Raw genomic sequence first — 17,756 nt, forward strand, 5'->3', positions numbered from 1 at the left:
AATTAATTGGATAAAAAAATTAAATTGGCAAAAGTTGTTAATATACCCGCCACCTCCCCCCCCCCCCCACCCCCCCAGTATATTTGTGTGCTCTTCGCATTGGTCACGTTAAAATGTTTACCTGGTCCGTTTATAGTAAAAAATAAAACCAAAGATCAAGAAAAATGTGCACAGATAAAAAATGGGGTCAGAAAATTCAAAATAGAGCTCAAGGGCCAAGGAAGGCGCACAATGACACAATTTCAACAATATTTTTGATTCTACAAATATAACTGAAATCAAGTTGCTCACAATGCCTTGGCAGAAATTCAATGTGTCTAGTAATTTATAAATATACGAGAAGTTCCATCCAATCTGTTGGTGAACCATGTTAATTGCTGAGGCTCCCTTATGTTGTATTAATGTTTTAAGGTTTAAAACACTTTACAGTTGCAAGTGCATTACAGAATAAGTCACAAACAAGGAATTTTAAACAAACATGGATGATAGGAAAAGCATGTATCTTTATATTGCCTGCCTCTACCACATAGCATAACTATAACATATAGCAAATTGCAACCAGGCAACTATCATCCTGATAGTTGCGACCCCAACAACGATCTATTTAACTCATTAATATAAAGTTGTGTGGCTTAAAAGGTAGAACTTTTATTGGAACAGTAGCACTACCAACTCAAAATCTAAGTTGCACCATTCCATGTCAAAGCTAAAGAGTTCCATCTTCCCATTGGCAATTATCAAGCATTCAAAATGGCATAGAGAAATCATTATTGACATTAACTTGAAAGTAAAAAATTTATCCATATAGTTTTTATTACATGCAGTTGATTAGATTACTTTCTGATCTCAAGTATATCACTCCACCAGATTTAATTTATTCTAAACAAGAAAGAAACATGAGAGACAAAAAAATTAAAAAATATACCTGAATTATTCGTTTCCACTGACATCTTTGTTTCAGAATTCCAAGGGCTTTAGCAAGAACAATCAAGGGGAACTCTTCCTCCCAAGCTACCCATTCGTCTAATGCCCCATAAACCGAACACTTATCATTTGGAAGTTTCATAACCTATTCAACATCAGCATTATGAGTACAATGAAGGTCTTCTAGTAAAAAATACCCATACAATCAACTATAAATATAGCTAATTAATTTTGATTTGATTAGAAAGATTTTTCTAGAGGAATGGACTTGAGAATGAGAGAAATGAAGGCCACTCTTAAAAATGAAAGTGCTTTATTGGAAAATAAATATAAATTTATGATGACAACAATCTTATTACTCACTTCTATCAACCCATAGTATAAAAATAAAAATAAAACAAACTAGACAAAATGAAGGCAGAATGCTCTTCTTCAGAATTTAACACAAATGGTAACATGAAAACTCTCTCATACTAATGGGCAACAAATGAGAAAAACTTGTTAGTGCATATTCTCATCACTTTAATTCCACCTTTCAAGCTCCTAGATCATTAATTATGGGTTTTGCAAGGACATTAAGGGTTCCATTACCTCTTTCGAGTGCCAACATGAGTTCCTCTAGATAAAGTATAATCAAGGAAACCAAGGCTACGTCCCCAACCTTTTGGACGTGTCCTCACTTCCGAGACATCCCGACGATGGTGGGTGGGTTGAGGATGATCCCAAGCCATCCCCAAAAGATCAAAATTAAATCCCAGAAACTTCGGGACTGCAGCAATTTTTAGAGGGGATGACCCCATGCCCTCACTTCGGTTGGGGATGTCCTTCCCCCTTTTCCTAGCACATATTATTTATATTCAAATGCTCTCAACATTTTTTTTTTTGTTGCCCCCCACCCCCCCCCCCCCCCCCCCCGTTAAACTACAAATGTTGGTTCTAACAAGTGGTTGCAGGTCTGCACATTGAGCTTTCCACTTATATGTAGGGTAAACAACTCTGAGTCATTGCAACATGCTAATTTGCCAACCATTATTTAACAATGAAAAATGTGTTACTTCATATTCACATGAAGGACAGTTATAACAGATTCATAGGAAAGAGAGTTAATGGCCATAGCAAAATAGCTGAAATATCTTCAATGAACAAATGAAAAGAGCATTAGTAACTAGTCGTTACTTGATGGAAAGGAAGATCATTTAATACTATCTAATTATGAAGAAAGAAATGATTGCAACAATAAACTGAACTTGACTTTAAAATTAAAAGATTAATACCCATTAATTTGGTGATGAGATAAGAATGCAGATTATGACACTGTCTTGTGCAAGTCCTGGCATCTGGTGGAGAGAAGCATTGTTAGAGGCTTAACCTCCCAACAGCAGAACCTATGTATCCCCACACAATCTTAACTGAGAAAGGCCCTCCCTACATGGGATTAGGCATGGGACACCACTTGTCCTGCCACCTAAGCATCTTGGTGTTAGTGTCAACTCACATGCGGCTAGGCTATGAATACCTTTCATCAAGCTATCCTGACCTCTAATGATCATAGCAGCATCATGAGCCACTAAACCTACCGCGCGACTTGACAACAAGAATTATACCCTTAAACTACCATGAGCTGACTTGGTTTGGTTTATTTTCTTAAATTTATTTCATGTTTAGTTTAGTACTGATTATCCACATTTTTCCTTGTAGGTTATATTCACATAATCATTTGTTATCAGCCTACACCCTTCATCTCGACCTTGCTGGTCATCATTGATGAATCTCTGTGTGGCTGTCCATAAAACTCTAATTACGACAGACAAGCTTTTCTCTACCCAACTTTGGTTTATAACAGATCTAAAGAGAAAGGTTCATTGGCATTTCATAATTTTTTATCTTTAACTCTCTGAGGGTGCCTCTCCTTATCTTAGAGACATATGGATTATGCCCCTATAAAAAAATTGCACAGAACTGTAATCTTCCTCTTAGTTCAAACTCTGAAAAGAAACCTTAGTTGCATACAACAAATGCCTCAGATCGATTTTATGTACTTGAGCAATCAGCTATGTAATCACAATGTCCAATTTCGGACTCTAGTCCATTTGGCTCTACTCATGGCATTAGCATTCCTCTATGCTATGTGCTTAATTTCAGAGCCTATCATCATAATTAATGAAAAAAGATGTGCAGAAAGAATGCACGACCTGGTTTGCAAAAAGAGGTATGATCACCCTTGACTGCTGGAAGGAACTTGTAATGCCTAGTACGGTCCCTTGACTGTAGAAAAACAAGCCTCAACGATATGGAAGGAATTGCAGGTTTAGAAAAATCCACCAGTAAGCAAATTGCAAGTAGGAAAAATAATTCCAATATTGAGGCAATTGCAGACAAGAACCAACCACAGTATGGATGCATTTTGCAGATTTGAAACAATGGCAATATGAATGTAAAAGGCGTATATGAAGGTGCTAACTAATATGAAAGAAAATCACACATATGGAAGCAATTTGCAGATGTGTAATGGCTAACTGATCTTGTGCTCTCTTAAACAATGCTTGGCTCATAAGTTATGCTCTGAAATGGAGTTATCAACAAGATGGCCAGAAGGTGGCAAACATAAGTTACATTCTTGATTTGAATCAATCAAAAGCCACAAACGAGGGCCGATGGAAAAATAAAAATAAAAGTTGATTGAAAATTTAGTATTACAGCATTGACATAAAATGGAATAATATTAATAACTTTATAATCTTCATGTTTTATTATAATGGTACCTATTATAAGTTTATGTAAACACACATGTTCATCATATTTGAATGTATGCATGTGTGTGTGTGTGTGTGTGTGTTTTTCTATGTGTGTGTGTATACATGTGTATGTAGATGTATGAATCTATGTAAGTACCATGGGTACCATTATGCTAGAATGTGTATGATATGCAAGAAGGATTGACTTGTTCCCTAAAGGTAACAATTATTTTTAGTTCATTCATTTTATTATTTTAATAAGTGTGTTGACCCAATTAGCTCATGCTGGTCACTCGGTCTATCCTTGCTTGCCTAGTCTAGTTTCCCTTGGCCATCGTGGTTTAGGACTCATACATGTTAACTCGGTGGAAAGAACTCAGTGACAAGTGGTGCCCTCATGCCCAATTCCCTCTCTGGAAATGCTCCCCCTTCATCGTGCTCTCGCAAAAGATATTTACCATGGTGATAACATATTTCCCATGTAGGGGAGAAAATGGAAAAAGACTAGTAAGACTTCTTACTATGACGCCCTTAAACAATTCTTCAACCCCCCGGAGAAACTGGTCAAGAAACAAGGTAGGCTCAGCAGAGATGACCTCCCAGGTGTCTGGAAGGATGTCTGTCACATCGTAATGAAATACCTCACCTTGAAAGGTAAGTTTATTGTTTACTATTTCTACAATCTACCTTTTCTGAACCACTTCCATCATAAAATCTCAATTTCCATTCCCTTTTACCTGTTGCATTCCATTGAAAGCAATATTAAGGCCAACCAGAAGGGCAAGGACAATGTTATTTTGCATCAAGGGTTACTATTTAGGCTGTATAACTTCCATCGTGCATTATGCTCTCCGTTCAATGAACCCATTTTACTCATGCTACCACTTTGCCTGGGTCTTTTGAGGCTGGCCCTTCCCAACCTAGCAGGAAAACACCCAAAATGGAATCTTCCTCCCCATCTGATAGTGAATCTACCAAATCGCCTAAAAAAAGCAGGCATGAGGTGTATACTGTGGAGTCGGGTGACATTATTGAACCCCTAGGGCCCATATGTCTAACCGGCTTGCAACGGAAATATGTAAGCAAGCCTTGAAAAAAAATGAAGGGTTGGACACTAATAACTCAATTGCTAAATCTAGCGAGGACATTGACCATTCCTCAAGTATGTCCTTGGACTCCCCTTTCCCTCTAATGTCAAGAATACCTCCCTTCCCCCCCCCCCACAAATACCCAAGTGAAAAACCCTTTCATTCAAATCCTCGACTCCAACCCCTCTATCATGCAGGTTCCTTTCAAGGAGGCGGCTAAGGATTCTAGTGGCTCGGCGCCTGGTGGGTTGTTGGGAAGGATGAAGGAAATGATTGAGAAATAGGAAACGACACTTCAGAAGTTGAAAATAGAGGTCAATAGCTTCAACAGGAGAATCAAAGACTCTAACAAATTTTCTATTAAGGTGATGCATGCTTGATCGGTGGCGTTGTGTGCCTTGCATGAGAAGATATCTGGGACAAAGCCAAAGACTAAGGAAGACTATAAAGACATCTTCTAGTTCTTGAAGGGAGAGTGGACTTCCACACTGTTATCAAAACGGATGAGAGTCAGTTAGGGTGTTTCTGTCTCATGGTTTTCTACAGTTTTTTGTTTGTAAGCCTGAGTGGCTTTAGAACCTTTACCCCCTCTGTGTGGCATAGACACTTTAATTATATCAGTATGATGCATGTTACTTTCATTTCCATTGATACTCTGAACTCTACGTACTTTGTTTTTGATAGAGGCAAATGGTAGGTTATTGTTTATGTGTTGAAAGTTTCTAGTGCTATTAATGTGCTATTAATATGCTAGTTTGTTGCATGGGCCAGCACCCTTTTGCTGCTTTTAATGATCAAAAACATATTTCCCATCATTTAATAAAAAAAAAATTACTATAACAAGTAATCATATTAGTTGTCCATTTTCACTTCATACAAGATCATAACAATTAACGACTCTTCCAAGTTCCCATGAAATTATAACACATAACCAACACTTCCATTTTACATGAAACTGTAACAATTAACTAATTTAACCAATCAACTCAACTTCGTATGAAGTCTCAACAGTTATAACTTATAAAGAATATTTTATAATCAAGCAAAAATAGGGATGTAACTATCATAGCCAAAAAAACTCATAAATATAAACAACTTGGTAATCAATGTCACAAACACCCAAAACGTAGCAGTTTAACAAGCTCTTGATGCAATTTCTAAGAACAAGGTGAACAAGGCAGGGATTGGGGTTGAAGTAGGCTATGATTCTACAAATGTTAGGAAGAATCAATTGGATCAAGTTGATGGTGCACAAGGGTTTCAGGGAATCTAGGAGAACACCTATTTCTATAGCATGGGGCCCGAGCTTAGGTGGAGGAAACATTAATGTTTTCTTTGCACCTCATACTTCACCAAGAGCACTTACCACTTTGGGGAGTACAAGCTAGAGGAAAAATATTCATGAGCAAGCAAAGTACAACAATTGTGGATTTTTGGCATTCCATACAGCCAAACTCCATGGGAAGGTATGGTGGATGCCAATGTAGTTACAGGTCTTAGATTTCAAGACTCATCCTACAAGGGGGATTGGTATACTCAATGAGGCAGCACATAATGTTCAAGATGTTAAAGAACATCGATTAGAGTGGCTAATAGTGGTGGCACTATTATGTCAAATCAATGAACAAATAGAAGGAACCAAACCCTCATCAATGTCCTCATCTCTTGTGATATTAGCATTATAATTTTTTAAATATTTGGATGCATTACATACAAAGTTCAAACAAATATACAACTACATTATTCAAGATGTAAGACTTGGTAATAATGGACGTAGTGCTGAAAATGCAATTCAATGTATTACAAAGAATGTTGTTGCTTTTGTTGTTGATGGGGGACTCATGATGAACAAATACCCCCTATGTTTTTCACCCCATATGCAGTACATTGCCTTGATCTATCCCTAGAGGACATTGGGAAAATTGAATCGTATTTAGAGTATAGAAAATGACTCCCACAGTTACCAAGTTAAACTATAGTCACACAAGGTTTTGAGTACAATGCATTTTTTCACAAGGGGCAAGGAGCTAGTGTTATGTCCCCGTTTTTTGTAACCATCAAAGTTCAAGGTAAAGGGTTTTTTCTGTAATAACCTCAATGGGTTATAACTTCAATTTTAGATGTTTGACTTTAACTAAAACATTTTGCATGCAAGCTCTGATACAAATGTCTGAGTTGGTCAAGCTAGAGGTTGTCTTCCCACTTTAGTGATCAAGGATGTTTGGGATTGCTTTTTGTTTTAGTCAAATTGACACACATACTATTTACAGTGTTTTTTTTGGGAAAGTTAGGGTTTCCATCTATAGCAAGGTGCTTGAACAACTTGGTGACAGTGTTGAGATTCAATATCGTTGGTTGGAGCAATTGTTTAGAGGCCTACTATCTATAATAAGTCATTGTTGAGAAGTTGCTATATCTAACAAGGGTACCCAGACTCATTGTGTGGGTAGCAATTGGCTTACTCTTTAGTTGGCTCAGTTTGAGGGACTTGATATTTATAGTAGGTCAATTATGCCCGTGTTGCTATTTTTCACATTGCACCTGGACTTGGTATTAATAGACTTCGTACATTGGTTCAATTGGGACTTATTATTTATAGTTAGTGGATGTTAGAGAGGGACCCTTACTATTTTTAGTAAGGAAGTTGCATGCACAATAGATACAATGGTTAACTCAGAGGTTCAGATGGAAACAAGAAATAATGATTGTTTTTGGAGTTATGTTATTTTAATTCTTAATATAGTAATACTTTATTAATAATTAATGATAAGGTGCAATTGTTCGTCCTTGTCTTATACGGAAAGAGACAAATGTTTTCATATCTCTATTTTCAATTAATAGCTGCTTTGAAAACTATGTAATATTTTTACTCTATAGTCTATCTATAGTCTATAGTAACTTTTTATTTATTAAGATAACTTTTTCTTTATTTTTAAAATTTACCTATCGGTTACTGAAGATTTTCCTAGTGGTTTAGTTCTTTTTAATCTACAAATTTAAAAATTAAATTGAACCGACCAATTAGGACTAAAAAAAATCCTTTATATAAATTACTAATGTTTTGTGAGGTCAAGAATAGAAGCTTCTAGATCCACTCACTGCCTCAATCTCATCCATTAAACAAATAGAGGGATTTCAAAAATCTGCAAGAAATCTCCAGAAATTGTTTGATAAACATTCTTCTATAATTTTTCTAGTTCTCCAGAACTCTTATTTTCCTAGTCTTCATTTAGCGTAAACCTCCTAGTTCACCATAGGCAGGGAGTATGCTATTGAGCCCTTGTCTTTATGCTTGCAAAATGCATTTTCTCCTCTAGTGGTCATTATTTTTTCCACCAATGTTAATTATGTCTCTTATCTTAGACAATGATTTTCAAACATCCCACAAGCTTTATCATGCATGTAATGTAAACTATATGCTTTCATATTGAAATAATTTCAGTCCTACCCATTTGGGTTTTTCTAAAATTGAATTCTAAATTGATGATCGGATGCATTTTCTGACATGCCAAAGACTTTGTCCAACATGTAATGTAAATTATATTTTTTCATAGGGGGATAATTTCAGTCCTTCACAATTATCTTTTTCTAACAGTCCTAAATTAATTTTTAATACGTTTTTAGACATACTGCAGACACTGTCAAGCATGTAATGTAAGTTGCATGCTTTTATTTTGGTCTAACTTGAGCCATACCTAGATAGGTTTTCCTAATATTGATCCTAATATGTAGTTGTAGACAAAGGTTTGAGGATCCAAAACCCTAAATCATGAAAATTAGAGTCATGTATAGTAAAGCCTGTAGTCACTAGAATAAGAGGTACTGCTAGTTCTTTTGGTGAAAGCCCCCTCGATATTAGAAGATGCATAACCCTCGACTTACATTTGGAAGTTTTATGCTTGAAATTGTGAAAATTGAGGACCTCGTGTTATTTTCAAAGATGGTTCTTTGCTCTAGTTATGGATTAAAAATTTTAAAGTTGTTTGAATATTTACAAATCTTTTCTGAAATTATTCATAAAGTTTCTCCCTGACATCCAATATAGCCTCGGCTACCAGAATCAACTTAACCTCATCATCTTAGGGCGGTAGAGTTGTCAAAGGAACCATACGATCTCCTAACGCATTCTTGAGGTGTGACACATGAAAAACATTATGGACCTTACTATCAACTAGTACCTCCCATTCATAAGCCACCTCGCCCACACACCTAATGGTCCCAAAAGGTTCGTAGTATTTTGGCTTAAGCTTCTTTGCACCATTTTTCTTGAGTGTAGGTCGTCTATAAGGCCGCAACATCAAGCACACCATATCCCTTACCTCGAATGAACGTTCAACTCTTTTGTAAATTGCATACTGCTTCTGTTGTTTCTACACTTTCTAAATATGCTCCCTACGAGCCCTCATGATATCTTGATTTTCCTGCAACATATTTCAAGCACTATGCACTCTACTATCACTCATCAATAAATCAAGAAAGCTAGGTGGCTCATACCCATACAGAGCCATAAATGGTGTCATCTAAATAAAAAGATGGTGGTCCAGTATTGTAGCAGTGCTCATAATGGTATATCCACTTTACCCATCCCTTTTTCTATCCTACAATTTAGTTCTTGAGATATCCCTCCACCCATTTGTTGACTATTTCTGTCTAACCATCAGTCAATGGTGGTAACTAGTACTCGAAGCGATCTCAGGCCCACATAATCTGAAAATCTCTTGCAAAAATTAACTTAGACCGATCATGTCTATCATTGACAATGTTGTGTGGCAACAAATGCAATCGAAATATCTCACTAAAAAATAATTTTGCGACTTGTGAAGTTGAATACGTAATAGTGATTGGAAAGAAATGAGCATATTTAGTTAAACAATCAACCACAACATAAATACAATCTCTACTCTGGCCTTTCTAAGTCCAAACGAAAGCTCCTTTCTTGGCCAAATTTGTAAATGGTACTACATACCATGAATTATCCATTAACAAATTTGCGATAAAAACTACATAAGACCAAAAATTCTCGACGTTGTGTAAAATTCTCAAGTGTAGGCCTCTTAGTGATCGCCTTGACCTTGTGTGGATCTATACGTACTCCTTGTACACTAATGTTGTGGCCTAAGTACAACACTTCTGTCAAGCCTAATTCACACTTAGATTCCTTGGAATACAAGGATTATTTGCCAAGAATACCGAAAATTGTATCAAGATGTGCAATATGCTCCCTCTACAACTTGTACAACTAAATGTGATCAAAGAAAACAAAAAAAAACTGCCTCAAATATGAATGAAATACTTTGTTTATTGAGGAATGTAATGTAACAAGTGTATTAGTTAGCCCAAATGGCATAATCACATATTCAAAATGCCCACAATGACTACGGAACATTGTCTTCTCCTATATTGGCATCAAAACTCATTTTGTTGCCCACTCAACTATGTCATGACGCATGAGTTGTTCCATCCTCCTAAAAGGTATAGTCCCGCAACTAGTGTCTCTAAAGGCCTTTAACACATGGGTCTTCCCATCCATTTGAAATCTCATTTCCATGTCATGAAGATTGAGTGTAAACTCAACAAAGTCATGAAGCCATGTCATCCCCAATACCATATCATTATTTCCCATGTTTACCACATAAAAATCTCCCTTAAACACAAAGTTATTCAAACACATGGGCAGATCTGAAATCTTCCTGTCACACCTAAAAGTGTAGTCATCTGCACCCTTTACTCTTATACCCTCAACATTCTACATTTGTTTGTTGCATCTCAACCAACCGAGCATCAATGAAGTTATGTGTGGCTCCTATGTCAAGCAAAGTAATGATCTTATGCACAACTAAAACTCTACACATCCTAAAAGCTCTCTCGCATTGTATGGTATTGAGACGTGCTTCATGTAGCTGAGTTGTTTCTTCCTTTTCAGCCTTTTCTTCCTCGTGTTATGATCTTGTTGCCTCAGACTCGTCTTGATCAGATTGTTGATCTGAATTTTCAGATTCAGAATCCTCATTAAATGCACACATAACACAGTTAGCGTTCCCCATAGGCCTTAATGGACAATCATAATTTCCATCATACAACCACTTGCAATACAAACACAATTTCTTTCACTACAAATCATTAAGTGTTTCTTGATGTAGAGGTATTTCTAATTTCCTCTTTGGATCTACCTTTTTCCTGAATTGCCCAAAGATGATCCTCAATCTATTTGTGTGTCATGCCATGATGAGATAAATCTGCAAAAATCTCATCCTCCTTCACATTCAACTGAGTCTCCAAGCTACGAACAACTTCAGCCATGCATGAAGAATCCCATAAGTGTTCTTATTTCTTCATGTTTGGAATCTTTATCATTTCCTTTAATCGACCAAACTCATCAACTTCATTGTTGTCATTTGAACTAGGTGCATTTTCAGATTCACTTTCATTTTGAAATAAAAGTCTACTAATGTTATCCATCCTCTTTTGCCTTGCTATGTTGATGAGATTGACCTTACCTTTAACTTCTTGAAGATGTTCTCTTGCATTTGCAGCCAACAATTTAGCATTTTTAGCTTTTTACAACCACTCTTCATTCATTTCTTTATACCTGTTTACTTCTATAATCTCAAAGTGTCTCCGGCCAGCTTTCATTTGTTTGATATCTTTGTGTTTACAAAATAAGTGTAGGGCTGTCATCGCTGGATGATATTGTAGTGTTGACTTTCTCATTATCACAAGTTTCTATCTCATGAGAATGATGGTGCATAACACAATTGTCCTCAAACAAATTAGTAGTGACATCATGCCATTGTAAAGTGTTATCTTTATCATGCCAAAGAAAAACACTAGAGACGACTCCATTAAGTGGAGGATCAACTTTCATACCCACCTTAAGTGGCTCAATCAAATGATGAGGACTTTGTAACTATCCATTCCAAAAGATCTTCTCTAACTCAAATTTTGCACTGTGAAATGATTCTAAATCAGAAGCATTACGTGTGATATAATCCATGCACACATTAACATCCAAGGTACTGCTGCTATGTACCTCAACAAATAACTAGACCATATATTCGTCTAACTAGCAGTCTTGAGACTCCATACCAATAATTGAATCTTCCAACTCATTTTCTAAGGTCTGATCTGAAAATTCAGACTCATCATGACATGAATCTGCATCATATATTTTGTCACTAATACCCACTTCTTGAGTACTACCATGTGACAACTCAAGGATAGCATTTTGCATTGCTAGCCCTTGTAAATACAAGGTTTCATAATGTAAACAAATTTGAAGTGTTTATGCAATCTCCATTTAAAACATTGGTATCTTGAGTCTCAATACCCAAGGTCACTCCCATAACCTCTTGTGAAACCTCTTGTAAGAATGATGTAGACAAATCATTGCCAGAGGCTGTTGTGTTGTTTTCCGAATTCAGCTTGGCATGTCTATCAAGTTTTACATACCTTATTAGAATTAGAAGACATAAAATCATTCTCATGAAAAGTTGTGTCAACCATAGGAGTACATGATATTGTAGCCAACCCCAATTTTGAAAGTGTATATTTTAAACAAAGTAACTCATGCCTAAGATTATATTGAGATTATTCAAGTTCTTTCCAATCCTTTGTATTGCTAAATAATGGTGCTATGATGACCCCTTTTCGCAATCCAACTAAAAATCCAATGCAAACTGACTTGTGCATAGATGATTTTCGCAACAATTAAGTGCAATGATTACCCAACAAGATGGCAAGAAATGACTTTGCTACCATTGTAAGATCCCTTGCAATTCTGAATTTAAATTCCTAATTTCTAGACCTAACAATTTACCCTTCATATATGGGAGCAAAGAATTGTTTGATATTATACTCTTCCAATAGTAATGTGAGAGCTTTAATTAGCGAATTTACACGTATCCAACATTTACATGCCCTTTAATTCCACTACTTAGCTTTGTTCTTATATTTGTTACCAATTCTTTATACCTTGCACGACTTCTTTTCTTATATTTAATATTAAACCATACCCCTTATTTGTCATTATCCTATTTTCTTGTTACTTCCTTGCTTTCGGTCCACTTTTTCCGGTTGCTAAATATTGAAGAGCACACGACTATACTTAGGGCGGGGGGCTGGGACGGTGAATCAGTATAATAATAACTTTGTCAAATTTAAAACTTTTAACAAAACAATAACTGAAATAAACAATTATGCACATGTACATAGTGACAAAGATTATGGTTTGTTATATAAACTCTTCTTTTACAATATTTTGTAGGCTACGACCTACTAGAGACTCCAGCCCCTATGTTTATGAGCACCGACTCACTGGAAGCTCCTACTCCCTCACTTTGCAGGCATCGACCTACTTGAAGCACCAACCCCACTGCTTTCTTCGTGAGCACCAACCCACTGCAAACAAACTATTCTTCCAACTTCTCAATGTCACTTACTTCAACTGATGATGGACCTTATTTTTGTTCCAGAATTTATCTTCAATCTGATATTGATATCTGCTTCAAATCTTTACTTATATCTGAAAATACTCTTCCTTATATTTTTTTCTATATAAAGAAGTATTGTTTTCTTTTATTATTCTGACATATATATATATATATATATATATATATATATATATATATATATATATATATATATATATATATATATATATATATATATATATATAAGTCAGAAATGATAACTCTAAATATATATAAACTCTATTAGTTTACCAACTCCATTGATCTGCTCACTTGCTCCTCACACATCTCTGCTCTTACTTTCACTGGTCTGCCACACTCTTCTGCTTAATCGTTCCACTTTTTACATACTTTTTAAATACTTCATACTTTTATATCTCACACTCCACAACTAATACAGATTGCATAATCTTCCTTCTTATCGACACCCTCTTTATACATCTGCTTAATTATATTTAAACTTTGTGTGATGTGGCTTTATCTGCAATTTCTACTGTCTTCTATGTTGTTGACAACCAAAACTTCCAACACAACCTATGAATATATATTGTTTGTTCTTCCTAATTTGATTAGCTGCATTATCATCATATGTCGGATTTCTATTGCGTAAGAAGTTTCCCTTTATTATCGCGGACTTGGAAGCTTTTGTATCAATGAATTTTATTGTTTCCGTGACCAACATCATTGAGTCTCCAGCAATATATAATCATTGGTAAAAACATTTCTTCCATCTTTGTTTTTAGAAAACTAATTGCCACACCTTTATCCATCATTGTAAGTTGCTATTGTCATGAAGCACCAACAGCAACTTTAATTGTTATTTCTGCCTTCAACACCATGTTTGGTTCCTCAACCCAAAATCACTGCAATTGATAACATTGTTAACCTTCTCTGGTTCAATGCTCCTTTGATATATGATGCAACATCCAAATTCAATGGGCTGCTCCTGATGCCATTGTTTTTATGAGTTGAATATTTCATGCCATTCATCCTTGTTCTATATTATTGATGCCTAGTCATCATCGCAAGTTTTTTATTTACAGCACTGCTAACATGGTACATGATTCTGTATTTACCAATCATTAGACATTTTATGATTTGCTGGGTATAATCTATGTATCACTTGAACAATTTAATGCTCGTTCCTCCAATATATATTGTCTGTTGTATTATGGTTGACATGGCAAACATGTCATCAAATTCTACAGGAAAGTTTATCTGTAATTTATCGCTGACAATCTGTGTTTGACTTCTGGCACTAATTACACTCATTCACTGCTGCATACTATACAACACCCTTATATATATCACTGCTTTTTTTACTATAATATTTTTTTGTTAATAATAATCCAGACATACCTGACATACAATGCTTTCTAAAGTATCATTTGTATACTTTATATGTATGTGCTAGCCGTCTCATTCTCTGACATGGAGTTTGTGCTGGATGTGCATACATTTCAATATTCTGGCATATCTTATCTTGTGTGGCTTCTATATAGTTCTTGACATATCATTTTGAAAACACTTTCTCAGCATATACCATCGCTGCATAATAAATAATTTATAAGATTTATTTTAAACTCTCGTTACCATTATTGTCTTTCTAGCTTGGGCGACATCATCATCTTGGAAGACTTTAATGCTTGGACCAGAGATCTTCAGACCCCTCACCACGACCGCGTTACTGATTCGATCTACACGAGGGATTCAGATCTGACTAGCATGGATTTTCAGCGCCACTCTTCAGACAGCCTGGGGCCTCTTTTGGGGTATGGTCGCCATCTCCTCGTGAGTCTTCTGACCTGTTGATCATGAATGGCCTCTCTTTCTTTCTGGGCTCTGTGTCCTTCACTTGTTGGTCCCATTGCGGTGGCACGAGTGTGGTGGACTACATTCTTACGCCTGCTTCTATTATTCCTTCCATCACCAGCTTCACCATCACTCACCACCTAGCCGAACACTCTATCCTTAGCCTTTGTATCAACTTCAACTCCCCACCCTTACCCAAGTGCCCTCGTACCACCTTCCGCTTCTCTAATGGCGATGACTATAGTTTCACTCTCCACCTCAGACGGCTGCTCCCCCCGGACCACTTCACTAATCCCTCCCGAGTCTCATCCTTATTTGACCTGGTTGCTGATGGTATCTAGGAATCCACCCTCCTCTCTATCCCCCACCACACCTCCCCCCTCGGCCACACCAGCCATAAATCATGTCCTATGAATCTTTGGTTTGACGCTAAGAGTAAGTCTTTTCACCGTTCCTTGCATGCCTACTTTGCTGCGCACTCCCCCTCATACACACAATTGCACTCCTCATATCACCGCCTTATCCGCCACAAGAAGCATGTGTTTGTGGCTTCTCAATGTAGATCCCTCTACGATACACTCATCTATCGTCCGAAATCCTTTTGGCGCACTATGTTCCCTCGCCATCCCCTCCCACCTTCCACCCTTGACTGGCACTCCCTGGTTTCGCATGCCTCCGTTCTCTATAATATCCCTGACCAGCTTCCCACCCACCCCACCTCCCCCACCCACTGCCACCTCTTCACTCCCTCCACAATTGGGGAGGCCATCAAACTCATGAGATGCAGTAGAGCGGCCAACAAAGACAATTTTCAAGTTGAGCTTTTCAAGCTTGGTATTCTGATCCTGTGCCCCATTCTCTCAATGCTCTTTAATAGGGCAAAGTGTACTAGTTTCCTTGCTTCTTGGTCGAGGTATGTGATTTATCCGATTCATAAATGCAGGCTGGCTTTGAGCCACGGCAACTACAGGACCATCATGATTGGGCATACCTTTGCCAAGCTTTATGCCACGGTGTTGAACATTATCCTTACCAGACAACTTGACAGGAGATAGTGTCATGCTAGTGGACACGCTGGATTCTGTGCAAACTATCAGACCATGGATCATATCCTAACCTTGCGGGCTATCATTGAGGACGCCTGACACCATTCCGCGAAAGTCCACTGCTATTTCGTAGACTTCCGTAAGGCATTTGACTTAGTACCTAGGGGGCTTTCTTTTAGAGACTCAAAGATATTGGCACTCCAGATATCCTTGTGAGAGCAATCATGAGACTGAGACAGTAGTCGATCGATTCAAGACTCCGAAGGGATTTTTAGATCCGATACACAGTACCATCAAGTTGAAGCACGGATATCCACTCTCCCCTACGCTATTTGGCATCTATATTGATGAGCTACAGTCCTTCCTCTGTGAAGCTTTGCTCCCCAAGGACGACTGTTACTTGCACTAGGTTCTGATCTACATTCTCATGTTTGCGAACGATGTGGTCCTCCTGGCCTCCTCTCCGAAGGGGCTCCAGAGGCTTATTGATAGACTTGCCTTGATCTGTGATCAATGTCAGCTAACAGTGAACTTGAGCAAGACTCAGGTCATGGTCTTCAACTGTTTGAAGACTTCACATCTCTACTTCAGTTTCCAGGGTCAGCAAATTGAGCTTGTCTCTTCATACACTTATATGAGGGTCAAGTTCTCCAGTCCCTGTTTCAATATGAGACCAGCCCACCTTCCTAGAGTGGCCAAGGGCATGGGCTCCCTCACCCTCCTTGAGAGACAATGCTTCGAACACCACTTCCAGGACACTAAGTCCAAGTTTTCTCTCTTGGACTCTCTAGTCAAACACACACTTCTTTACAGTGTAGTGGTTTGGGATTTGTCTCTTCTTGACTCTAACTAGGCCTCGATCGAGCAAGTACAGACACTTCTCCTCCGCCGGATTATCCGTTGCCACCGTTACACTCCACATAGTATTGTCTTGGCCAAGTTTGGAGCTCATCCTTTCCAACTCAGTGTCATTTTCGACTTGATTTGGTTCATTCACCGCCTTAGAGGCTTCGCAGACTCGACTGAGGGCCGACACAAGTACTCGTACCTTGCTTACTGTTCCTCAAGGGACATAGTCAACTCGATAGGGACAACTAGGGCTCATTCTTGGTATACCCAAGCCACTATATTATTAAGCTCAATCGAGATTGACATCGACCATCTTCTGCCATACCAATTCTCTTTGGATGCTCCCGCCCACCTACTCCCCTCATGGTAGGAACTGAACGGACACGTCAAACTCGACATTTACAAGTAGTAAATTTCCATGACTTGGATCAGCCCTCCTAGTTGTTTACACCCTCGGATGGCCTTCTACTCGGAGCATTTTCTGGAGATCCATGATGGCATCATTGTTCGCCCCTTGTAGTTGAGCCGTTGTTGGTGTCATGCCCTCCACATCACCTTGGGGCCTTTTAGAGTCGGAGCCCACCGACTTCGTTGCCAGACTGATCACCACCTGACCAGAGAGGAACAGGTGTACCACCTTTGCACTTTATCTGAGATGGAAACGGAGACCCATTTTATTTTCAGGTGTCTCATCTACTATGAGATCAAAGGCAGATTCCATTGCCTATTAATAGACTGTAGATCCCTCAGCATTTTTCAATTACTCGGACCAGAGGTGCTTAGCGCTCTACCTCCAGAAGACCTCCCAGCTCAGAGATTACTCCTTACAACTCC

At 37.8% G+C, this 17,756-nt stretch overlaps 1 protein-coding gene across 2 annotated transcripts in view; it reads right to left on the reverse strand.

The window, feature by feature from the left end:
- LOC149527872 (Pentatricopeptide repeat (PPR) superfamily protein) overlaps nt 1–17,756 on the reverse strand; it is a 188,843-nt gene that overhangs the window by 59,941 nt on the left and 111,146 nt on the right. The window contains exon 4 of one of the 2 annotated variants that reach the window (XM_089812047.1): nt 926–1,069. The exons of the other annotated variant lie outside the window; for it this stretch is intronic. Within the exon in view, the coding sequence (XP_089668173.1) occupies nt 926–1,069 (144 nt within the window). The remainder of the gene's footprint in view (nt 1–925; nt 1,070–17,756) is intronic. 2 annotated transcript variants of the gene reach the window in all.

The sequence above is a fragment of the Cupressus sempervirens genome, unplaced genomic scaffold (assembly GCF_028749045.1).
Source record: "Cupressus sempervirens isolate cs-2001-9-10 unplaced genomic scaffold, ASM2874904v1 CseChr00s100001_01, whole genome shotgun sequence".
NCBI classification, from domain to species: Eukaryota; Viridiplantae; Streptophyta; class Pinopsida; order Cupressales; family Cupressaceae; genus Cupressus; species Cupressus sempervirens.